Raw genomic sequence first — 26,522 nt, forward strand, 5'->3', positions numbered from 1 at the left:
GTTTCTTTTACTAATTTCATTTTAAGGTTGTGATAAGTCAATATTATACTATATATTTTACCCTATACTTAGTGTTAATCTATTGGTTATTTTGTGTGAACTTTGATACTTCGTTATGTATTTTCAATGTAAGACATTCGACTTCCTCTTAAGCAAAAAGTGACCAAATGGATGAATTTTCGAGTGATTCCAATTGGAGGATGTTCATGATCTTTCAAGATGATTGTGTCAAAGTTTTAGATTTTTCTACCATGTCTTTTGACCGTGACAATGAAATAATGGCCCAGCGCGCAGCTTTCCCATATTGACGTTTTTGGACGTTTTAGGTATTTTCAAGGTCAATATGGCATATTTTGAGGAAGATTCCTTCAGAGTTGTTTATACCATACTTAGGGTCTCCGTATTTAGATCTCGTATAAATACTCGGGGAACTCAAATGTAATTATGTAATAAATGGAGGGGCAAATATGTAAAAAGGGGAGGAGCCCTTATTCTATAAAAGGGCATCCTCACCCTCACAAACCCTAAGCCTCCTCATATCCCCTAAGCTCTAAGCTCTCTAAAAGCTCTCACTCTCATATGCAGAGCTCTATCTCCCTCAGAAATACAATATTAGTGTGGACGTAGTCCAAACATTGGGGTGAACCACGATACATCTTGTGTTATTTACTTTTTTGCAGATTCACGGTCGGATTTACGTTGTTCCAAGACCCCTCCAGTTTTGTGCATCAACATTTGGCGCCGTCTGTGGGAAACGACATAAAAAAAATCATGTCGGTTCTATTTCATTTTTTCACCTCCACCGTGAATCTGTAAAAATCAAGAACCCAGAGTTTTCCTAAAAAAAAAAAACCCAGAAACTTACAAACTCTCGCTTTCCCGACTCCTTCTCATCTCTCTCTTTCCCCTGTTTCTCTATCTAGATATACGCATATATATATATGCAGCAGCGAGGCAGAGCGAACAACCGAAGATCCAGGAGCTTTTCGAGATCACGCATTGCGGTTGAGGGATCTTAGCCCGGGTCTTCTTCCTCTCCTCATCTCACTCGCTCTCGTTCGAATTTGAATTCTCAACTCTCTCGATCGCCATTTCTGTCAACAATGGCTGCTTTTGCTAATGGGCAAGAGTGGGAGGTGCAGAAGAATTATTGGGTGGAGCACTCCACCGATTTGACCGTTGAGGCCATGATGCTCGACTCCAAGGCCTCTGATCTCGACAAGGAAGAACGACCTGAGGTGCTTTCGTTGCTCCCTCCCTATGAGGGCAAATCGGTTGTAGAACTTAGGGCTGGGATTGGTCGTTTCACTGGAGAATTAGCTGAAAATGCCAGTCAGCTTTTCACATTGGACTTCATTGATAGTGTGATAAAGAAGAATGAAAGCATTAATGGACAACATAAGAACGTCAAGTTCATATGGGCTGATGTGACATCACCTGATCTGAAGATTTCTGAAAACTCGGTGGATTTGGTATTCTCAAATTGGCTTCTTATGTATCTGTCAGATAAGGAGGTAGAGTATTTGGTGGAAAAGATGATGGGATGGTTGAAGGTCGGTGGATATATCTTTTTTAGAGAATCTTATTTCCACCAATCTGGAGACTCCAAACGAAAATCCAACCCAACTCATTACAAGGAACCAAGATTTTATACCAAGGTCCATCAGTTAGTGGTACTGGTTTTGTCCCAGATGATGAACCAAAATCTGAGTCTTCATCGGAAAGGGCACAGCGCCAAAAGCGAAAAGCAGAAACTAGAAGACAGCAGCAGCATCAGCATCTTACTGGCCAAGCAGAAAGCTCAGGAAATAGCGAACGGGCTCTCGTTCCGGGTCGGGTTCTTCGATCACAGTGGCCACCTCCAGCTCGAGCCCCTCTCCACTGTCGAGAGCTTCGACCCCATCAAGTCTCTCCCTGGTTTCGCCGTCACACTGTTGATAGCAGAAGAAGAGCTCTGCAGTCCCTTGGCCTGGATGAGGAGAAGAGCTCCACGTCTCGCCGATCTCGAGCAGGACCACAATAGTAACTGTAAATACAGTGAAATCTAGGAGAAAAAGATATAGGGGATTCACTCTCGAACCTAACGGATGAGACGAATGGGTCGGGTCATGGACCGGGTCTTGGCGACACTCGAAAGTTGTGCAACGCTACACCTTCCACCAGGTCCCACATCAACCCTCCTATGGTTGGCTCGAAGTAGATCGGACAACAGCCTTTCACTCAGCACCCAGGATCATGGACAACGACCTGCTGGATGAGATCAATAAAAGCACTCTAATGGGGTTTTACAGCTGGAGTACACCAGCTGGTGTTCAGACAGCAGAAAAAGAAAAAGGGAAGAAAATGAATACAGAAAGGAAAATCCAGGATTATACTTTTGCTTTTGTCGACCACCAAAGCAGAAGATGTCATCAACTTTTAAAAAAAGAAAACTTTCATCATGTATGTTCCCATTCTTCTGAAGAAGCCACTGGAAGACGCACATGGAAAAAGATCTGCAACAACCCAGTACGGACCAACGACTGCTTTATTTATTTTTGAATGATGTAATTTTTTTTTCTTATCTTTCGGAGACATCTGTATAAACCCCATCAGAGAGTAAAAAAAAGGAATAATGGGCTAGAAGGTTATGTGGAGGGCGAAGACCTATATGCCTAAAAGAGCCAGACCCTCTATTATCACCAACCAGGTGATCAAAAGTACATCCAATACTACAAAAAATTATTCAGCAGCCTGCCACTGTTATCACCAACCAGGTGATCAAAAGTACGCCCAGTACTCCAAAATTATTTGGCACCCTACCGCTATTATCACCAACCAGGTGATCAAAAGTACACCCAGTACTCCAAAATTATACATGAGCATTACTCATGTCAATCATACATAAACATTTCATAAGCATCACTCATGTCAATCATACATAAACATTCATGACCATCATTCATGTCAACATTCATAAGCATCACTCATGTCAACATTCATGAGTATCACTCATGTCAACATCCATGAGCATCACTCATGTTAATCAACATAAACATTCATGAGCATCACTTATGTCAATCAGCTTCAAAAGCTTCATTTACAGAGCTCTAACTTCAAAAACTTCATTTACAGAGCTCTAGCTTCAAAGCTTCAACTTGCAAAGCTTCACCTATAAAGCTTCAGTGCATGGTCTACAAAGACCGCCTCCGAATAACCGTTATTTCGGCCCATACATGGATTGAATTTAAAGTATCCAGCCAACAGCCTCTATTGACTGAAGACTTGGGGGGCTACACTATGTACCATATATTGGGCCTCATGAAAAATACTTGGGGGACTTAGCCCATTATTTATGTACTGAGGAGCGAGCCATTATTCTATAAAAAGGACTCCCTCACTTTCATTAGAAAGCACCCATCATTTATGTATTGAGGAGCGAGCCCTTATTCTATAAAAGGGACTCCCTCACCTTCATTAGAGAGCATCGCCGCCTGCTGAGCAACCGCCTCGCCGCTAGCATCAACTCTAGCCCATCATTTATGTATTGAGGAGCGAGCCCTTATTTTATAAAAGAGACTCTCTCACCATCATTAGAGAGCATCAACTCTAGCCTATCATTTATGTATTGAGAAGCGAGCCCTTATTTTATAAAAGGGACTCCCTCACCTTCATTAGAGAGCATCGCCGCCAGCTGAGCAACCGCCTCGCCGCGAGCATCACTCATAACCCATTATTCATGTACTGAGGAGCGAGCCTTTATTTTATAAAAGGGATTCCCTCACCTTCATTAGAGAGCATCGCCGCCAGCTGAGCAACCACTTCGTTGCGAGCATCACTCCTAACCCATCACTTATGTATTGAGAACCGAGCCCTTATTCTATAAAAGGGGACTCCCTCACCATCATTAGAGAGCATCGCCGCCTACTGAGCAACCGCCTCACCGCAAGCATCAACCTTAGCCCATATTTATGTATTGAGGAGCGAGCCATTATTCTATAAAAGGGACTCCCTCACCTTCAACGCCACAAGCCGAGCCAACCAAGGTAACATAAGCCACAAGCAGAACAACCTCGCAACATATGTTACTTCTAGTTGAGCATCATTTCAGATTGGGCACCGCCTCATATCGAGTATCAGTTCTAGACGACATCTAGTTACTTCGGCACACACATAGACTGAATTTCAAGTCTCCAGCCAAAAGACTCTCTTGACTGAAGACTTGGGGGACTACTGTTTATACCATACTTAGGGCCTCTGTATTTAGACCTCGTATAAATACTCGGAGGACTCAAATGTAATTATGTAATAAATGGAGGGGCAAATATGTAAAAAGGGGAAGAGCCCTTATTCTATAAAAGGGCATCCTCACCCTCACAAACCCTAAGCCTCCTCACATCCCCTAAGCTCTAAGCTCTCTCAAAGCTCTCACTCTCATATGCAGAGCTCTATCTCCCTCAGAAATACAATATCAGTGTGGACGTAGCCCAAACATTGGGGTGAACCACGATCACGGTCGGATTTCCGTTGTTCCAAGACCCCTTCGGTTTTGTGCATCAACGAGAGTATTTGTTGGGAACAACTTAAGCTTTCAAAAGAGACCTTTTGGGACCAAATCGGTGTTGATTTGGTCGGTTAAAAGTCTGATTTTTTTAGAAGTCTGAATTTCAGTTTAAATATGAAACCTTTTATTTTCTAGTTATCTTATTCTATTATGTTTCCTTGTTTGATTCTAAGACTTTTTTTAGGTAGGGTTTTATTTTGTATTAGTATAAATAAAGCTTTTTAGCTATTAGAGTTTGAAGAAAGGGAGATGGAGAACACAATACTTTGGCTGTAGAGAGCTTTTGACGATTCAAGTTTATTTTCAATGTATTTTCTATCTATGTTTTGAATAATATTTTGTTTTATGATTGTTAGTAACTAATTTCGTTTGTTAGGGTGAGGCCACAAACCGTACCAAGAATATGCAGTTTCTTTTCAATTTGCTTATGATATTATGCATGCAAGTTTTGAATTGTTAATCACTGTGTTTGAAACTATCTAATTGTCTTGATGATTGGCCACCATTAGAATATTTAGAAAAGTAATTTGATGCAATTTTGGCTGAGGGCTGTCCCTAAAATTGACTAAGGCTTCTTGTGGTTAATATGTGCAATTTCTTAGGATGAACAACACATCTTAAGGGTTACATGGTTTTTCAAAAGGTTTTCACAAAACTTAATTAGTCTTGCATGTTCACATTCAATCCAGACACCACGAACGGGTTGCATGTTAGATATACGTTCTATGTTGGAGGTTCCAAGTAGGACATACTTCAGGAAAACCTAAACTTCAAAATATGCATTTGTAATTCATAAATAATTGGAAGAACTACATAGGATTGTTAAGGTGACGGCGGAACCCTAGTGCTTAAATAGATTTTCAAAACTATTTTCTTTTCTTTTATGTACTTTGTCAATTTATTTAATTGTTTTTAATTTAATTCATTTTTAATATTTTAGCTTATAAAATCATACTTTTTCAAACTTTGTTTTCAAATAATTAATTAAGATTTGGTTTTACATAAATTATTCATTCAATCTTTGTGGAGAACAATCTTGTTAGTGCCAACCATACTACGATTACCTTATACTCTTGCAAGTATTTTAAATGTTTGTGTTGATGCACAAAATCCGACGGATCTTGGACCAACGTAAATCCGACCGTAAATCATACAAACGCACGAGAACACAAAGATATATCGTGGTTCACCTCAAGTTGGGCTACCACACTAATGTCAATAAATGTTGATGAAGGTTACAGTATGCATGGAGGCTATAAAGGCTTAGTATTTGCTCTCTGTATTATTCTCTGCCTCTCTATCTGTTTGCCTTTCCCGCTCAGTCCCCTATAAGTGAAGGTGAGGATAATCCCTTTTATAGAGTAAGGGTTCCCTCCCCTCTTACATAAATCATGGGCTTATTGGTGAAGCACAAATATAAGCCTAAATATCGAGGCCCAATATATGGTACAACAGGAGTCCCCCAAGTTTTCTGTTAAGAGAGTCTTTTGGCTGGAGACTTCAAATTCAATCTATGTGTGGACCGAAATGACTAGATGTCGTTCAGAACTAGTACTCAACATGAGACGGTGCTTAACGTCAAGCAATACTCAGCTAGAGGTAACACACGTTGCGAGGCTGCTCAGCTAAAGGCAATGCTCTCGGCGACGCGGTTGCTCAGCTGAAGGTGGTGCTCATTGCGAGACAGCTTGGCTTGTGGCATTCCTCGTTGCGAGTATGCACTCGACATCAGCATGAGCTCATTATGAGTTAATTCTCGACATGACTTGGATCCGCTTGTTGGGTTTGTATATGGGTCTATGTGTTGGCTGGAGACTTCAAATCCAATCCATGTACGGGCCGAAGTGACTAGATGTCGTCTAGATCTGGTACTCGACATGAGACGATGCTTAACGTCAAGCAATACTCAGCTAGAGGTAGCATACGTTGCGAGGCTGCTCGGCTAGAGGCAATGCTCTCGACGAAACGATTGCTCGGCTAGAGGTGGTGCTCATTGCAAGGCAACTCGGCTTGTGGCGTTCCTCATTGCGAGTATGCACTCGACGTCAGCGTGCGCTCATTATAAGTGAGTGTCTGAGCAAGTGGGTGTTCGGTCGGACAAGAGATTATCGTTCGGACTAAATCTTTGTCACCATAAGCATGTGGCTCAGTGATCCATAGGCTGATCCATAGTGTTGACCACCATAATTTTGGTCCCTGGTTAATCAATAAATTGTATGAGTATCGTATACAAGCAATCAATCATTAAAGTGTGCATATTGCGGGTACTGTCATACATAGATCATATAAACATACAATAATGTAGTATGCCTAGTGAAATGTGTATGTGACAATATAATTCAATGAAATTTAATAATGTAACATAGAATGCATGTGGTGTGGTTGCCATGGATTAATCTCCTTAATGGGTTTTCCCAAACCGATAGTGAGACAGTGGGTAATCAAATAAAGGTTAGCCCAAAGTTTTATACTAATATTTAAATAATGAATAAAATATTCAAAAAATGATTAAAGTTATATCATTTTAAAAGAGGGATGGCTGACAATATCAAAGGGTAATAATACTAAAGTTATGATAGGAATGATTATGGTTTGTGATGTGACCCGGCATAATAAACACACAACAGTAGTCATGTAGCTTTAATATAATGGCAATGGGGACTCATTATATATATATATTGTGAGGTGTCGCACTGTATATGCACACAGGTTATGAAAACAATATAATATATTGCTAACTGTGCACTAAAATATAAATGTGATAGAAATGATGTGGTCTCATTTTAAAGAATATGCATACTGTAAAGCAGACGCTGCAGTAACAAGATCAAGACAAAATAATAATAAAATATTAAATAAACAGTGATAATTTTAAACAAATCATTTAAGAAAAGATAAAGTTCTTAGCTTCTTCCATGTTGATGGTCGACACCTTGCGCTGTCATGCTCATGTTGCACACTGCACCATAGTACGCATATTCTCTGATAACCCACTCAGCCATCGTGCCAAGCTTGTGAGCAGCTATGCAGCATTGGCATAGTTATGGTGCAGGTTTGTCGTGGTGTTAGAGGAATGGAGCGATAGAGACCAAGTCGATGCCGACCACGAGGTTGCCGACGGGAACGCGATGTACGGCGACTCAGGGAAGTCCTTGTGAAGCTGATAAAAAAAAATATAGCTTCTTGTGAGCAGCAACAGACAGCAGAGCCTTGAGCCCTTTCACCGAGCTCGACAACAGAAACTCTGACGATGGTGGTGGTGCATTGACGAACTGGATCGCGACATCTATCTCCCCACAGCATTCATCTTCGTCGACTTGAGCTCAGCTCTCCATAAGGACCTTGTCCTGATTCATGAGGCAGAGAGGGGCAATGGAAACACCATCCTCGTTCTTTGTCAAGAACTTGCAGACGGGGCCGAGGCCGTACAACTGCTCGACATTGCTGTCGTGAAGCGTGCGGAGGGAGTAAGTGAGGATGGAGTAGCTAGCCAGGAGGTGCAGCATGCGATCCAGCATAACGGGGGCGTCAGGGTTATTGGTCAGTAGCTGCGAAGCTAAGTCCGCCGGAGAAACGAATACGCCAGGCCCTGCTCTCGCCATGATCTCAAGGAGGTCAAGCTCAAGGGCTGCTTTGAGCACCATAGGGAGAACAGAAGCGTTGGCTAGCTGCATGGCGAAGAGGTTTGCTTCTTCGTCGGAGACTTGGGTTGGGTTGTGCAGATTCATGGTGGACAGTTGTAAGGGTTTCACAATGGTGAGATGAAAAAATGAAAGAGAACCGACATAACTTTTCCTGTCGTTTCCCACAGACGGCGCCAAATGTTGATGCACAAAATTCGACGTATCTTGGACCAACGTAAATCCGATCGTGAATCACACAAGCGCACGAGAACACAAAGATATATCGTGGTTCACCTCAAGTTGGGCTACGTCCACACTGATGTCGATAAATGTTGATGAAGGTTACAGTATGCATGGAGGCTATAGAGGCTTAGTATTTGCTCTCTGTATTATTCTCTGCCTCTCTATCTGTTTCCCTTTCCCGTTCAGTCCCCCCTAAGTGAAGGTGAGGAGGATCCCTTTTATAGAGTAAGGGTTCCCTCCCCTCTTACATAAATCATGGGCTTAGTGGTGAAGCCCATATATAAGCTCAAATATCGAAGCCCAATATATGGTACAACACTTTGTATCCCTACTTTTGCAGGTGATAAAAATCCCTATTAAGAAATTGGCGCCGCTACCAGGGATTGTTTTAAATAATTTGTGTTTATCATATTCTTAGTTAATTATTTTTGTACATAACTTTTTATCTAATTGATTTTATTTTTTTTATAGGTAACAATTTGTGCAACAATGGAATTTATTCCTCCTCCTGGATTCAATATACAACTAGGAGGACTGCCCTTATGGGTCAACTCTGCATAATGGAGTTTTTTTATGGATTTAAAGCTACAAATTGTGCACTTTGTTGTTTGAAGACCATGATATGGCGCCACGTCACAGACACATGGCATCCAGTCATGGTGACACGTCACAATTAATGGAAAATTTAACAGTTTGACTAACGGATGTATGAGACTGTCCCAAAATTTACACTTTAGGTATGAATCTGAGACGAAAAAAACTTGATGTACTAAATGTTGAAAACCACAAAACATGAGGGTAGTAAACAGTCTTTTACCCAAAAAATTATTTTAAAAATCAGAAAATTGAACAACACAAAAACAACAAATGTTTTTTTTTAATCAGTATTTTATTTTGGGTTTTATTCTAATCAAATTTTTAATGTTTGATCTTTGCAAGTTGCTTTTGGAGGCAATTTAGTCCTAAATTCCGCTGCATGCAATCAACATTCATTCGACTGAATCATGCAGCATTCATTCATCTCAGTACATTCATCAACATTTTATCAAAGTTCAGAAATTTAAAAAAGAATGCGAACTGGAGTCTTGTGTTTCAGAAACCTTACAATGGGTTGACTGTACTGCTTGGAAACTCCTTTCGCTCGCTCGCTCTCGTATTTCATAAGAATATTGTTTTACATATACGTTTGGGGGTGGTCCAGGCAGCACAGTGGGGAGCACATTCATCAAGTCAATACACAGATTGACCTCATGTCCAAGAAATTTTTAGTTGTGACGGGAATACAAGTGGTACACCACGTGTTTTAATAGGAGTAGTGAGAAATTTTATTTTTTAAGTTATTAACTTTTTAGCACACATATCCCACCATTTGTATAATGACACGTGGTGTACTACCCTATGTACCGATCACATTGAAAAATCATAATGCACAGATTTTTGAGCTCATGTGTTCATCATCAAGAGACATGCAAAATAAATTTAGTCATACATGAACACAGAGAAAAATTTCAAGGGAAAGTATACTAATGCATCACATTATAAACAGATCCAAGGACTAACTTTCACAAATTCAGATCAAGAAACAACGAATAAGTTTGGGGGTTGTCGGCTATTTACCTTCCTTTTGGATCTAAAAATCATAGGCTCTGCCAAAACTTTTCTTCCTCATATTGGCGCTTGAGTTCCGCAGAGGAAATGCCCGATGGTGACAATCTGGGCTAGAATCAAAGATTGCCATGGCTGGGTTCAGTTTTTGATAAAGATGGAAATGAACAGAGATACAACTATGGGGGCATGGCTGAGTATTTGTTTTTGAGGTTGAGCTATGGCCGAGGAATGATGAGATCATGGTGAAGTATGTTTTGGACCATGAGATTCATTGGAGGATTTGAGTTTGGGGCATGGGTTTGGTTTTCGAGAGAGAAATGGCTCTGGGCTCAAGGAATGAGCATCCGAGTAGGCTTTAACAAGCTGGCTGGGATGTTTTGGATTTAGGCTTGGTAATCAATGGGTTGTTTCATCTTCTGCTGGAATGAGCCACATCATGGCACATTTGCTTCATGTCCAGTAGTCCAACAGCTTCATTTTCAAGCAAGGTAATATCTTTCTTTTTCTTTGGTTTTGTTCAGCATTTTCGCTTTTATTATTATATTATCTTTTTCTTAATTTCGGTTTTTATTCTATTCTCTAGCTAGCTGTTAGTTTAAGTTTATTTTATTTTTCACACCTTGAGGACAATGTGTGTTTAAGTTTGGGGGTGGGAAAGTAAAATCTTAGATTTTTCTTTCTTGTTTTTTGAGAGTCCGTTTAAATTTTTCGTTTTAAATGGCTTAGCCTCTGTGGTGGGATTAGTTGGAACTTTTGGAAAGATGTTCTAATTTTTAACGTTTTCTATGGATTGCAGTTTGAAGATGAAAATTTTGTCGTAGTTAAATTTTGTTTAAGTACGTAGTTTGTTAGCTTTTGTTTTTGTTTTCTAGTTTTATTTTGCTTGAGGACAAGCAAAAAGCTAAGTTTGCGGGTATGTGAATGAGTCGATATTATCCACTCAAGTAAATAGTAATAGACCCCAGTGAACAGTAATAGGCCAAAGCATCTCCACCTCTACAAAATGCGCTGGCACCCAGCCCATTTAAAATATTTTATACTTTTTTTAAAAGAATAAATAAATAAAAAATAGTTTTATTTTCAGATAACATTTTTAACCAAGTTTGGATAAAATTTCAAATAAACTTAAAAAAAACACACACTATAATAAAATTACATACTCATCAAATAAACTTAAAAAAACACACTAAAATAAAATTACATAAACTCATCAAATAAACAAAAAAAAAAACACACTAAAATAAAATTACATAAACTCATCAAATACACTTTATTCTTCAACCACAAGCTTATTTTAATTATCTTCACCTTCTTGCAATCCCCACTGGTGCTCAATCAAGTCATTATGGCGGGTTACGTGCCAGTATGGCTCTTGCACATCAGTGTACCGCTGAACGATCAATTCATTGTAACGTCCATCCCGTTCCAATGGCTCGTGTTGCACGGGATCTTCGGTCCGATCATGAGCACAGTAGATACGTGTTCTTAAGTTGTTCATCGGATCCGGCTCATATTCATCGACAGCATCATAATCATACTCATCTTCCACAATCATGTTGTGGAGAATAATACACATCATCATGATGGATTGAAGAGCTTCGACACCAAACATTCTAGCAGCAGACCTGATAATCGCCCAACGAGCTTGCAGGATACCAAAACAACGTTCCACATCATTCCTACACCCCTCTTGACATTTTGCGAAGTGTTTTTCTTTTTCAGTCTGTGGATGTGGCACTGTTTTGACAAACGTAGACCACCTTGGGTAAATGTCGTCTGCAAGGTAGTATGGTCCGTCGTATTTAGTGTCATTAACCCAATATGTGCATGTCGTCGATTTTCCTTGCAGCAGATTGTCGAACACTGGAGATTAAGCAAGGTCATTTTGAGCTCTTGAAACACCAAAAAAAGCATGCCAAATCCATGTATCAAATGAAGCCATCACTTCCAAAATGATACTTTTGCCTCTTTTCTGTCACCATAAGCTCTTTGCCACGCACTTGGACAGTTTTCCAACTCCAGTGCATGCAGTCGATACTTCCAATCATGCCAGGGAAGACTCGCATCTCACCCTTCCTCAGAAACCTTCGCATGTCCCTTGGCGGGTGTCCGGATGTACTCATTGGTGTACAGGGCTTCAATTGCATAGCAAAACCGCATCAGGGACTCCAGAACAGTTGTTTTTCCCATCCTCTCGATCTCATCCACTTGATCTGCAGATAATACATATGCAAGCATTCGCAAGGCAGCCGTAATTTTTTGCTCTAGAAGAAGACCTGGAACACGAAAAGCATCATCTTTTTGCACAAATATGGATCATGGTTGCAAATAGCATTCATGATTTTGTTGAACAAACTTCGTTGCATTCTAAAATGACGTCTAAAAACATGATCAGGGAATACGCTATTGGGAATAAAATAATCTTCCAAGAGATCTTTATCTCGTATTTCCCTTTTTCTATCGAAATTTGTGGCACGTCTGGGTTTGGATATCTGGCCTACAGCTTTCATGACACGGAGGGAATGTGAGGCCCTCTGCCTTCTATGGTCATCATCTGAGTCATCCTCCATTGCGAAAGCCTCATCTCTACCTCCACCTTCCTCGAGATTGATCAATTCTTCTTGTTGTGCCAACAATCTTTTCTGTTGCTCCACAAATTGTTCATGCACTCTCCTTGAAGAAGACATTGTAAAAAAAACTCAAGATTTGAAAACGATAAAGATGGATGCAGGGATGTATGGTTTATATGGACAAAAAAAATTAAGGATGAGCTTTTTGGTTTTTTTTTTTCACACAAAAAGTATATGAAAGCTTTGGTAGAAAGTGTAGAAAATATTGAAATGTGGTGTAAGGTGGAAGATGAGGGTTAGGTATTTATAGAAAAAAAAATTAACTTTTTAAAAAATTTTCTGTATTTTTTAATAATTTTTCTGTATTTTTTCATAATTTTTAATAAATTTTAATATAGTTAATTAATCTGGACCGTTGGATTTGAAAAATATTCAAATCCAAGAGCCAAGTGCTGCCACGTGGCCAACGGTCATAATTCTGACCGTTGGGCCTTTTTTATTATTTTTATTTTTATTTTTGGTGAAAAAAATGTGGACCGTTGATCTATGATCGGACGGTCCATTTTAAAAGTCAAATTTAAATTTTTTTACCATTGAAAATCCAACGGTCTACAAAAACTAGCCGTTGTAAATCCAACGACATTGAGAGGGCCACATCGCCTCCTTCTGTGTGAAGCACAAGTGGGCCACGTCCCCTACTCGCGCCCACTCGTGAGTGAGCTGCACGCGCCAGGCAAATAGCCTGGCTCCTTGGTCAGTCAATTTTGGGCTGGCCCAGAGACCAGCTTGGGCTGGGTGCCAGGCAAGTTGCTAGGCTGGAGTGAATTGACAAAGTGCCAGCCTGGTTTTTTAACCAGGTGTTGGGCTATTCCACCTCCGGTGGAACTGCTCTAAAGCCCTAGTGGTTTGGGAATCATTGACCTAAAGCTCGTTGCATGGGTTGGATCGAAAGCTTAAGGGAACTAACATTGCATAACCACTATTGTTACTGGAAAAAAAATATGAAAAAAAAAAGAAAAAAAAAAGAGAAAGAGAAAAATCGAAAAAAAAATTAGTTATGTTAAAGTTAGTATGTGTGAAATAAAGAGGATGAGTGGTAAGGATTTTAGTCGAGTCTCCCTAATCATGTTGGTTCACTTTACATCAAAGGAAGTTTATGAATTCTTTTCTAATTAATTCTACATGGCTTAGCCTCTGTGGTGGGATTAGTTGGAACTTTTGGAAAGATGTTCTAATTTTTAACGTTTTCTATGGATTGCAATTTGAAGATGAAAATTTTGTCGTAGTTAAATTTTGTTTAAGTATGTAGTTTGTTTGCTTTTGTTTTTGTTTCCTAGTTTTGTTTTTCTTGAGGACAAGAAAAAAAGCTAAGTTTGGGGGTATGTAAATGAGTCGATATTATACTATATATTTACCTTATTCTTAGTATTAATTTATGGGCTTATTTTGTGTGAACTTTGATACTTTGTTATGTATTTTCAATGTAGGACATTTGACTTCCTCTTAAGCAAAAAGTGACCAAACGGATGAATTTTCAAGTGATTCCAATTGGAGGATGTTCGTTAGTCTTTCAAGATGATTGTATCAAAGTTTCAGATTTTTCTACCATGTCGTTTGACCGTGGCAATGAAATAAAGGCCCATCGCATAACTTTTCCAGATTGACATTTTTGGACGTTTTGGGTATTTTGGAGGTCAATATGACATATTTTGAGAAAGATTCTTCTGATTATTTGTTGGGGACGACTTAAGCTTTCAAAAGCAACCTTTTGGAACCAAATCGTAGTTGATTTGGTCGGTCAAAAGTCTGATTTTCTGAGAAGTCTGAATTTCAGTTTAAATAGAAAACCTTTTATTTCCTAGTTATTTTATTCTATTATGTTTCCTTATTTTATTCTAAGAATTTTTTAGGTAGGGTTTTATTTTGTATTAGTATAAATAAAGCTTTTTAGCCATTAGGGTTTGAACAAAGGGATGTGGAGAACACAATACTTTGGCTTTAGAAAGCTTTTGACGATTCAAGTTTATTTTCAAGGTGTTTTCTGTCTATTTTTTTAACAATATTTTATTTTATAATTGTTAGTAACTAATTTCATTTGCTAGGGCGAGGCTAAGAGCCTTAGCAAGAATGTGTAATTTCTTTCAATTTGCTTATGATATTATGCATGCAAGTTTTGAATTGTTAATCACCGTGTTTGAAACTATATGATTGTCTTGATGATTGGCCACCATTAGGATATTTAGAAAACTAATTTGATATCATTCGTGTTCCCATGATTTGATTTACCCTAATAACCACATAGTAAAATAGTTTTTTTTATATATTTAAATTTAAAAAAAATAAACAATTGTCGTGGTCCATAAAATATAGGGTAAAAGACAGTTTACTACCCTCATGTTTCGTGGTTTTCAACATTTAATACATCAATTTTTTTTCGTCTCAGAGTCATACCTAAAGTGTAAATTTTGGGACAGTCTCATACATCCTTTAGTCAAACTGTTAACTTTGCTGTTAAATGATGATGTGGCGCCCACGTGGACAATGATTGGGCGCCACGTGTCATTAAAAAAATTTAAAAAATTAAACTATTAAAATAATTAATTAAATAAAAGTTATAAAAAAAATTTTAAAAAAAATTCCCCATATCCTCTCTTCCCCACCTCGATCCCCCTCCCTTCTCCCCTTGCACCTTTGCAAATCCTTCCTCCTGTGAAGCTCTGCTCATCCGTCCTTCCCCAGATCTCCAGATCCCTCTGCACCTTCATCATTCCCCAGAACCCCTTCGTCTTCCACGACACACACACCCACAACCCCTACGTCTTCCGCGACACACACACACAGCTGTCAACTTAAGTCTTAAACTGAACTAACAGTTCATTTGTTTAGGGATTAAACGGTAATTTACTGTATATTTTTATATGTTCGGTAAACTCTCGCTATCTGGTCTTGGTTAGCAAACTGGAAAAGAATTTAAAAACGGGGAGAAAAGAGAGACTGTGCTGGTCAAGACGCCTCATGCACCAGATGGACCGTCTCATCTGCCTCTCTTTCCGGGGATAGAGAGAGAGAGAGAGAGAGAGGTAGACAGCGAAAGAGCAACTGCTAAAATCGCTGCCGATCTGGACCAACCCAGTATGCGGTTAAAGCCCTTCAACTCCTTCAGCATCGCCTTCATGATGAGCGGCGCACTCTTGCTCGTTTTCTTCTGCAGCTTCCTCGAATTCCCTTTTCTATCAACCTCAATCAAACCCATCAACGATCCGACCAAGTTCACACCCGACCCATTTACTAACTTGATCGGCGCCTTCAGGAAGTGGGATGCCCAGGTGGGTTGCTCTCGTTTCAGAGAGAAGCACAAGCTGCAGATGTTGCAGAGCAAGTCTTCTTCTCTGCAGCAAATTCGCGGCGAATCGGAGTGCGGGGAGACGAAATCAGAGCATGTTAGCGTGCTGGTGAAAGGGTGGACTTGGATTCCTGATAATTTGGATAGTTTGTATTCATGCTCGTGTGGGTTGAGCTGCAAAATTTGGATAATTTGGATAATTTTGGAGCTGCAAAATTAACTTGTATTGGGATGGAGGGGGTGGAGCCGTGGAGGAAGACGAATGGTTGTGGGTGTGTGTGTCGCGGAAGACGAAGGGGTCTAGGGAAGGATGGAGGTGCAGAGGGATCTGGGGATCTGGGGAAGGACAGATGAGCAGAGCTCCATAGGGGGAAGGATGTGCAGAGGTGCAGAGGGAAAAGGGAGGGGGATCGGGGTGGGGAAGAGAGGATCTGGGGAATTTTTTTTTAAATTTTATTTAATTAATTATTTTAATAGTTTAAATTTTTTTAAATTTTTTTAATGACACGTGGCGCCTAGTCATTGTCCACGTAGGTGCCACGTCATCATTTAACGGCAGAGTTAACAGTTTGACTAACGGATGTATGAGACTGTCCCAAAATTTACACTTTAGGTATGATTCTGGGACGAAAAAAAATTAATGTACTAAATGTTGAAAATCACGAAACATGAGGGTAGTAAATTATCTTTTACCCTAAAATATATTATTAGAAAACTGTTATTGATACTTCGAAAATACAGTCATCTTAGAATAACCACATTGTGTCGAGAGTAGGCGTAACATATTTTTGGTAAGAATGGTAGGTGAAATTGGGAAAGGTACGTAACTGTTTCTAAAAATAATCAGAAAATTAGAAGGGTTTTAAGGGGTCCATGTATCATTAGTTTCACCTACACTTAAGCAAAAGGCAACCCTAGCTTACTATTGCACTTTAATCGTGTCCTACAATGCCACTAAACTCAATTAGTATATGACTAAATTGTTATTGGTGCTACAAAAACGAGTATATCAATCGAGAAGAAGCATAACTTTAGCATCAAATTAAGGCACATATATAGAAAATTAAACAAAATAAGAAGTTATTTCTACACCTAAGAAAACCAGAGAGAGAGAGAGAGAGAGAGAAACATATGTTGAAGATGAGGTTCTTGTTGGTAGCTTCCCATGCCAAACCTCCTCTGAAATGAATGGACCAAACCAACACCAACACCTTCAACCTCGAGCGTGTGTACCACAAACGTGAACGCTACCGCCGGTACCTTTAACGCCATCTCTTTCTCTCTTCTTATTTTGGGTTTTACATCCAAAATAAAACATAATATTGTGGGATTCTGCTAAATAATTAGTAATGTTAGTTTGAAACAATTGGATTTCACTCAAAACAGATAATTTGTCTGCATTTTCGCTTCTAGTGTAGGGTTTGATCCAGTGTACTTTTGTATTTGGACTGTTTGGCTAGTTATGTACTTTTGTATTTGGACTGTTTGGCTAGCTATGTATTCTCTTCAAGCATCATTTCTGTTTCACTACTCGAAATGATCTGAAGCTCCTTATCGACTGAAGGCACCAGAAAGTTGTGTTTGCCGAAGCTTGCAAATACTGTTGTCACTCTCCTTTCTTTTGGCGCTCTTTAAAGCTCCTGTATACTTTTTTTGTAAGGTCTATTATTTATTTTCTTCGTGAAAATATATGGTTCAACATTGTCGTTTAAGATGGGACGGGGGTTCTAGAGAGTTCGTGCAGACAGCAGATCTATAACACACCGAAGTTTGTAAACTAGCTAATTTGACACAATATCCCATTTATGTATTCTATAAAATTTTATGTTGTGCTTTTTTTTAAGTGTGTGAAATTGCTTAAGCAATCATTGCAATCAAAGACGGTTCTCACCAATGTGTTCCTCGGAGGGAAGATAACATGCATTCAAAGACAGTTCTCCTTTCACCAATTTGTCGGTTTAGTTGAACAAAGGTTTCTTTCACTAATTTTAATTTTAAGGTTTCTTTCACTAATCTTAGTCCACCCATGGTTACTAAAGATATTGTGCATGGTTGGGTTGTGTTTTGACGAAAAACCTAAAATGAATGCATGCTTGAGTCGAATTCGAGCTCAAATAGCTTAACACGAAATCATATTTGAACTAGACTTGTTTATAGTTAACTTGATATAATTCACACCCAACTTTGGTTAAACTTAATAGTAACAAGTTTGTCGAGCTTAAAACTTATAAATGAAGACAACTACAAGTCTTTTAACAGAAATTTTTCAATGTGTCAAGAATACGGCATCAAGTATCATAATATAATTAGTTAAAAAATATTTTTATTAAATTTCAACCATAAGATAAAAGTGAGCCTTGCTTCGAGCCTTGCTTCGACCATAAGATAAATGAAGACAACTTATAACTACGAGCCTTGCTTCGAGCTTAAAACTTATAAATGAAGACAACTACGAGCCTTGCTTCGACCATAAGATAAAAGTGAGCCTTTCATTATTTTCCTTTAGAAAAAGAAAAGTTGTGGAAAAAGAGAGTGGAATCGGCGTCCAAGCACAATCAGTCTTGCCTTTCGTACAAATCCCTCTAATATTTTACCACTGCATGTTTCCCTTCACTTTCTTATTTTTACAAAAGTTTGAAAAGAAAAATAAACATAATTTAATGATCCAATTGAATAATGCAGAAGTCTTTGCCTTTCGTACAAAGCTCATGCATACTCATCAATTGAAATTTCAGCGACGACAACAAAGTAGAATAAATGAGTGTGATTTAACATCCGATTTTTGTGATATAGAGGATTCTCAATGCAAAATCTATATTTTTCTTAACAAATGATATTATCTACGCTAAGGAGGTAAGGGAGTGAGCTAAGTCTCACAATAGGCTAGCACTAATGTGGTTCAAATTGAGAATCGAACCTAAAACCTCTCACTTGCAAGTGAAGAGGAATACCGCATATATTTTTATATTTAAATTTTAAAAAGTGGCCACTTTGAGGTTTTGGCTTTCTGATTGATTAGGAGTTAATCTTAGCGGCAGCTTATGACACACCCCGACCCGGAACGTCCACTAGGATTTCGAATCGAGATGTGCCAGCACGTCTTGATTTTAGGTCAGGGTGTGTTAGCTTAGGCCGATTTTTAGAACGTTTTTATACTTTTTTGATAGAATTATTATCTCAATAGTCAGATGATCGTTGTATTAAATACATATATTCACATGAATTCTATCAGACTGTCACATAGTGATTATATTTTATACATATAAGTATTGTAGCCAATCCCTAAAATAGAATATATAATACTTGCATCCCCTATTTGTGAATATTGTATCTTGACTGATAAAATCAACAATCAGAACTGTTCAATCACTCATCAAATAAATGAACGATTCATTGTGAATATATTACTTAGTATCCACACCTTCAATCTGTTCTATACATTTAAATGACTAAATGGTCTTCGATTGAAATGATCTTTTGTAAAGGGTTATCTTCAAACGAAAACTAAGAAATCGAACAATTTTGATTATAAAATTTTTACAGTCAAAATATGTCATTCGCAAAGAGGAAATGAGCTCATGCTCATCCCAAAAAAAGTATGCAAGTATTATCCAATAAAATATAGTACAATACAGGTAGGGGTGAGTTCAAAAAACCGAAAACCGAAAAAAACCGAAAACCAAACCGAATTCTTTTGGTTCGGTTCGGTTTTAGTGATCTAGAAACCGAACCGAATTAATTAAATTAATTTTTTTATTTAATTATTTGTTTTGGGTATTATTTTCTAAACCCAATTTGTAAGTTAAAATGTACTAAACCCAATGTGTTGCCAAACTTTAAGATCAAAATATTAAAAAAAGGCCTATAAAAACTCTAAACCCTAACCTATTATTTCTCCCCCATATAAGGTTCCGGAACCAAACCTCCTCCTGAAATACCTACATCCATCTCCATAGCACTGTCTACTTCTGCCCCATCTTTCTTTTCCAAATCTACTCTCATATAACATGTAACAAAATCCATAAACATTTATTTTGGGTAGATTACTTGGGTAATTTGTGATGGAAAAGAATCCAACACACACTAAATAAATCCACCCACGCATTATTTTTACTAATCAAGTTGTCAACATGCAGTTACAAGCAAACAACCCTGATCTTTGAACAACATCATGCAATTTAACTTTTCTAAGTCATTTGTACGATTTTTGTGTTGAGAGGTTGTTAGTTTGGACTTTGGAAGACTTGATTAATGATTTTAGTTCAACTTTAAATGTTTATTTTCATTGTCTTTGATTCTAGTTAGAATGCTTATGTTATGATTGTGTTGGATATGTTAAAATTTAAAATTTCAATGTTTTTCATTTTTTGAAAAAAGACAAAAAACAAAAAACCGAAACCGAACCGAAAAAAACCGAAAAAAAAATGAACCGAACCGAAATTTCGGTTTGGTTTCGGTTTTGGCAAAAAACCGAACCGATTTAAACCGAACCCACCCCTAAATACAGGTGTATAGCCAAAAGTGAACCGATTAAAACTTATCAATCAAATTTGTGGCCTGAGTAATTTTTAATGAAGGGTTGAAATTCTATAAATAGGTCCATTATTGCAAGTATGATGCACTAAACTTTAGTTGCTTGAAAATATACTCATCAAAACTCTCTGTGTGCATGGAAAACCCCAAGCCAAGTATTTGCTTGAAGCTCCTTGTCGATACAAAGCGTCAACGAGTTCTCTTTGCTGAAGCTGGCAAAGACTTTGTGGACTTTCTCTTCACACTCCTGTCTTTGCCCATTGGCACTGTCATCGGGCTCCTTCCCAAAGATGGCATGGTTGGCTCGTTAGGCAAACTTTACGGCAGTGTCAAGAGCCTAAGCAGCACATACATGCAACCTTACTTTAACAAGGAATCCCTCCTGAAACCTAAGGCAACAGCAACGATTGGTGTTGGTGCCGATGTCCTTCATATGCTGATGATAGACGACTCCACTGCTGAAAAGTCATTCTATTATTGTGATTGTCGTAGTCGCGGCCAACAAAGGTACTGCTACAACGGATCCAGTGGAAATCCAACAGTTGTAACGGACAACCCTGAAGCAATTTGTCCACACTGCATTTCAAGCATAAATACCAAGGCGACTTTTGTCCATGGATCCGCTGCTGAAAGCAGAACGTCCGGCGAGGGAGGGTATGTGAAAGGTGTTGTCACGTATATGATTATGGATGACTTGGAAGTGCAGCCTATGTCTACCATTTCAGGCATAACCATGCTTAACAGGTTCAACGTCAGGGATGTCGGTGCCCTTGAAGAGAAGGTGGTCCATCTTACCATGGAAGAGGTCTGAAAAGTACCTAATTACATCTGTTTTTTTTTTCCTCTCTCAATTTTGTGAGGACATATTTTTCCGTCGATCTAATGTATGATCTGAATCTTGTACGTAGGGTCTCAAATTGCTGAGGGCATCGTTGCACTCAAACTTGGTCCTGACCACCGTGTTCCTTGGTACGAAAGAAGCGTGAACACCTCAACTTTATTTGCACTTCAACTGAAAGTATTGTGGAATAGACAGTCTGAATCTTCTACGAGGTGTTTGTTTCTGAATGATATTTTGTTTTGCATATCTAGTAATGTAATGTAATGACCTACGTAGTTTAGGGTTCCAAACTTTTTAGATGTTATGTAATGACCTACGTTTAAAGTTTAAACATAGGAGAGATGTTTTGACGAACCTAATATATATATTTTTATTTTAAACTAGTGTATCCGAGTCTTTGACTCGAATAATCACTAGGTTCCTCATTTGACCTCACGACATTTGGAATACAAGAAACTTTAGCATTTTTGCTAGGTAGGTACAATGGGAGATAGTCGAACTCCATATCACTTTGGAGCAAAACAAGGATCTGACCACTTGATCAACAACTCTTAAATTACGAACCTAATATAAATGCGTAGTTTATTCGAAATTCAACCTCAAATAGTATAACACGAAATCATATTTGAACTAGACTTGTTTTATAGTTTACTTGATACGATTAACGTCCAAATTTAGTTAAACTTAATAGCAACAATTTTGTCGAACTTGAAACTTTTTCCAAGAAGACATTCAAGCTAGACCATAGAGTGAGTCTTCCATTAATGTCCTTTGGAAAAAGAAAAGTAGTCGAATCAGCGTCCAAGCTGATGCAGTCTTCCTTTTCGTACACACCCCACCCCACCACTAAATAGTTACCAACTTACCACATGTTTTTCACTTTCTTATTTTACAAAAGTTTGAAAAGAAAAGTAAACACAATTTAATAATGCAAGTGTTTGCTTTTCATTATCGACACTCATTTTTACCCATTACACTCACTTCTTGTTAATATGTATTATTTAATTTTTTTTATAATTCATTCAATTTGACCATCAAAAATTAAAATAATGCGCAAAAAGTAAAAAAATGATAGAATATCGGCAACAAAGTAGAACAAATGAGTGTGATCTAACATCCAATTTTTGTGATTTAGAGCATTCTCAATGCAAAATTGATCCCGTTTAAGGTTTTTATTTTTTATTTTTTTGTAAAAGAGCCCAATGAAGTTTGAACCCACAAATACAATATTTTTTACTACCAACGTTTTTACACTGTTTTCATACCCACAATATTTGTATGGTTTGTCAAACTATTAATTGCTTTATTTTACAGTTAATTAGTCTTAAAACATAACAAAAACAGTTTAAAAACGCAACGATTCCAAACTAGTCCTTCCGGAGCAATTATATGGCTGATGATCCGCATTTGGTGACAAGTGATAAATCAATGGCCAAGAAGATGTACATGCGTGGGAGCTACCACCGGTAAGCGGCTGATGACCGTAGGGCCGTTTGTCCACAGTGCAAATATAGCATATCTATTGAGGTGCCTTGTGCTGCTCAAGCTACCGCCGAAGGGTAAGCTGGTGGCGGGGAAGGGTACGTTAAAAATGTTGCAACTTACATGATGATGGATAATTAAAGTAAAACGAAGGAGATGGCATTTTTTGGAAGTGAAGCCAATGTCTACAATATTATGTATTGTTATGCTTAACAATTTGTTTTCGTTGCCTGTCGGTTTCTTCTTGTTTGGTTCCTAATTGAATACCCCTTCATACAAATATGCTGCTAAATATGAGAATGAATAACTCAGTAATTGTTAAGATATTTACGATTGCATTCAATTTGTATAATTTGATCATAGTTTTTGGGACACAAATATAATTAAAGAACTTATTCATATTTGAATGATTTTTTGTAGATATGACCTTTGAGGGAAGACTTAAAAATAGACGGTTCAGGTCATTGATATACATTATGAAGTGAGCCCTATAAAATCTTGTGTCAAAAGTTTTGTAAAAAACTGTTGTCGTGGATCCGCCCTCCATAATTAAATTGTACAATACTCAAAAATGATAATCACAATACAACCCTACGGACACTGGGCTCATGCGAAGTCCTGAAAAAATCAAATTTGTATGATATGGACCCAAGTGAAGGCCCAATAGCCATATAGCAAGACCAAAACATAAAAGCCCAATAGGGAATAAGGGCATTCGGAGTAAATAAAAGAAAGTAACTATATAAAGAGGTGAGATTCGTCTTCTCCGTAGGAAACCCTACACCTCGGCCGCAGCTGCTCTTCGTCTACAGGTACCTCTTCCAAACTCCCTCCTTTTACCGCCATCTGTGAAATCTAGAGCATGTTTCTAACCAGATACCTCCATTGACGAAGCTTAAACGAGTTAGATTTGTACTTAAGACTCTGGATTTAGCATAATTTTTTGGTTAATTATATTTCTAGATTTTGTCTCGTTTGTTATGAGTTTTTTCTTTATTTCTGTTCGTATTGGTTAAATTTGTTCTTATTTTTTGTTTCTACGAAATGTTTGTTAGGTAGGATTGTTTCCCGCAGAGCTTGGAGCAATGGCCCCCGCTAAAGGTACCTCCTTTCTCATACAACCTATATATATATATATATTGTATAATACCAAGAAATTGGAAAAAAAAATGAATTACTGGGTTTTAATTTCTGTGCTTGTGTAGTCGATTGCATTGTGAGAATGGTTATTGGAAAAAATGAATTGATGGGTTTTAATTGCTGTATTTGATGTAGTCGATTACTTTGACAAAATGTATTGTTTGGTTTAATGTATTTGATTCATGTGATTACTGATTGTGAAACTCATTTTCAGATGCCACTAATACTCGTTTCACTGCTTTTCTAGTTTGTCTGGTTTAACTTTGGTAGCTAATACACTAGTGTGTATGTTTTGATTAAGATGCGTGTTTAAGTAGAGTGAGTTTTGCGAACCTGCGTCATAGTTAGACGACGTGTTATTTTCCATGTTTTGAATTTTCATTTTGATCTGAGGTGCTATCATACATAATGTGTGGTGTTGTCTTGTGGAACTCGCGGAATATGATTTATCCGTTTATGTATTAATTTTTCTTGCTGGCAAGAATGGCGTAAGATTAATCGAATTTTTGCTTTTTTAATCGTAGTTAAATGACATGTTATTTTCCATGATTATGTTATTCAACCTCGATTGTTATTCGTTTGCGTCTTGCAGTTGACAGCACGAAGAAAAGTGATCCCAAGGCTAAAGCCTTGAAGACTGCCAAGGCTGTGAAATCAGGCCCTGCTTTTAAGAAGAAGGCCAAGAAGATCAGGACATCCGTCACATTCCACAGGCCAAGGACATTGAAGAAGGAAAGGAACCCCAAGTATCCCCGCATCAGTGCAACACCAAGGAACAAATTGGACCATTACCAAATTCTCAAGTATCCATTGACCACTGAGTCTGCAATGAAAAAGATTGAGGACAACAACACCCTTGTTTTCATTGTTGACATCCGAGCTGACAAGAAGAAGATCAAGGATGCGGTGAAGAAGATGTACGACATTCAGACCAAGAAAGTGAACACCTTGATCAGGTATCTGTTATGGATTTATACTCGTTTTTGTGTTCATATCTGTTTAATCAATGTTTCTGTTTGCGTATCAGTGTTATAGTAAGTTGATAAAACAAATTTTCTTGCTGGAACCAACAAGGTTACATTCCTTAGGTTAATTGAATTGAGGATTTCGTGAAGCTTTATTTAACGTATGACCTGTGTTGTGCAGGCCTGATGGAACGAAGAAGGCTTACGTCAGGTTGACACCGGACTATGATGCCTTGGATGTTGCCAACAAGATCGGGATCATTTAAGTTAAAGCTGTATCGTCTTTTTATTTGGTTCCAAGTGATTCCATTGTGGCTATGGCAGTTTTGTTAGTAGTTGCACTGTATCAGTACTCCTGCATTAGTTTGGTTTTCTTTAATTTGTATTGGGAGCTATATTTGCTTTTTATGGCAATGCGATGCGTTTAAAATTTAGTTTTTACAATGTGCCATTGGTACAATACAGCCTTTTACCGTGTGCTTTATTTGCTCGTTTGTTTTGCAGGCTCTAACTTGGGAGTCATTTAGGCCATCTCCAATCGAAGGCTGGTCAGATGGCTCGTTTTAGCCATTTGGCTCTTCAATATATTAATATTTTAATGAATAGTAAAGGGTCATATTTCTTATTATTTCCAACCGATGGCCAAAGGGCCATAGTCATAGGGCTTGTTTTAGTCTTGTTACAAAAAATCATCTCAAATGGAGAGCCAAAGAGCCAAATATAATTTATTATTTAAATTTAAGAACTACAATTTAAATTTAAAAACTACAACTTAAATTTAATAACTACAAGTAAAATTTAAAAAATACAACTTATATATTTCAAGTCAAATGTGAGAGTTTAGAAACCAAACATGCTTATTAAAGCCACATCCCAAGGCAGCTTTGAACAAATCATCTTTGGGCCTATAATTAAATATTATTTAAAAAATGTTGGCCAAAAAAAGAAAAAATATATATATATATAACGACTAGCTGACGTTAGCTAACCGTTGCATTCAAATTTCTGGCCCGGTCTGAGGTTGGTTGGCTAGGTTGGGCTAGCCGGTTGGCCCTTTTTTGTCCAATGGGGCCCACGAGCCATTTGGCCTAACCCTCGATTGGAGACGGTTTTCAAACTATTTTCAGCCCTCTGTCCCTCTGGACCCTTCGATTGGAGATACCTTAACTCTCCAGACTTGACGCGATGGGATATAACAAGGAAAATCGAACGAATTTACCTCGTTAAAAAACAACTAGCAAGCTGTCTAGCACAAGGAAAATAGAGAGAAAACTCATGTTTATTCAATAATAGTCGAAAATATTACTAACTTAGGGCCAAAATAACCTATTTATAATGTAACTTAATCGTAGGAATCCAAATAAGAAAGGTAGTAAACAAATATCAAAATTGCACAAAAATAATAAAATCCCATTTATTTAAATTAAACGCTGGAATTTGGCCAAATTCTGACCGGGCTTGTTAATAACAAGTCTTGGCCAAATTCTGGCTGGGATTGTTGTATAACAAGTCTTGTAGATCTTGTAGTTCTCTTTGAATCCATATATTAAGGGCTCAAAATTAACATGTCAAACCAAAGTTGTGTTAATCTAGACAATACGAAAAGTTCACAACATTTACTTTTGGGATAT

At 38.0% G+C, this 26,522-nt stretch overlaps 4 protein-coding genes across 5 annotated transcripts in view; 3 read left to right on the forward strand and 1 right to left on the reverse strand.

The window, feature by feature from the left end:
* The window catches only part of LOC126622957 (uncharacterized), a 53,100-nt gene extending 31,416 nt beyond the window's left edge, over positions 1 to 21,684 (forward strand). The window contains exon 3 of the transcript XR_007623548.1: positions 21,517 to 21,684. The gene's annotated coding sequence lies outside the window, so the exon portion shown is untranslated. The remainder of the gene's footprint in view (positions 1 to 21,516) is intronic.
* On the reverse strand, positions 7,867 to 8,271 carry LOC126614487 (caffeic acid 3-O-methyltransferase-like). Its single transcript, XM_050282164.1, has one exon. The coding sequence runs from the start codon at positions 8,269 to 8,271 to the stop codon at positions 7,867 to 7,869; it is 405 nt and encodes a 134-aa protein (XP_050138121.1).
* On the forward strand, positions 20,543 to 21,684 carry LOC126622982 (uncharacterized). Its single transcript, XM_050291642.1, has 2 exons — positions 20,543 to 21,268; positions 21,372 to 21,684. Exons 1-2 carry the CDS (start codon positions 20,600 to 20,602, stop codon positions 21,447 to 21,449), a joined length of 747 nt encoding a protein of 248 aa, XP_050147599.1. The 5' UTR covers positions 20,543 to 20,599; the 3' UTR covers positions 21,450 to 21,684.
* Positions 21,685 to 23,504: 1,820 nt separating this feature from the next.
* On the forward strand, positions 23,505 to 25,335 carry LOC126629450 (60S ribosomal protein L23a-1). 2 transcript variants are annotated; one of them, XM_050299499.1, is made up of 4 exons: positions 23,505 to 23,598; positions 23,842 to 23,887; positions 24,519 to 24,882; positions 25,073 to 25,335. In XM_050299499.1, the coding sequence occupies exons 2-4, from the start codon at positions 23,872 to 23,874 to the stop codon at positions 25,155 to 25,157; spliced, it is 465 nt and encodes a 154-aa protein (XP_050155456.1). In that variant the 5' UTR covers positions 23,505 to 23,598; positions 23,842 to 23,871; the 3' UTR covers positions 25,158 to 25,335. The 2 variants fall into 2 exon arrangements, with proteins under 2 accessions (XP_050155456.1, XP_050155447.1); XM_050299490.1 differs by having other exon boundaries at positions 23,552 to 23,689.
* Positions 25,336 to 26,522: the final 1,187 nt, after the last annotated feature.

This window comes from Malus sylvestris, chromosome 1 (genome assembly GCF_916048215.2).
Source record: "Malus sylvestris chromosome 1, drMalSylv7.2, whole genome shotgun sequence".
Classification (NCBI taxonomy): domain Eukaryota; kingdom Viridiplantae; phylum Streptophyta; class Magnoliopsida; order Rosales; family Rosaceae; genus Malus; species Malus sylvestris.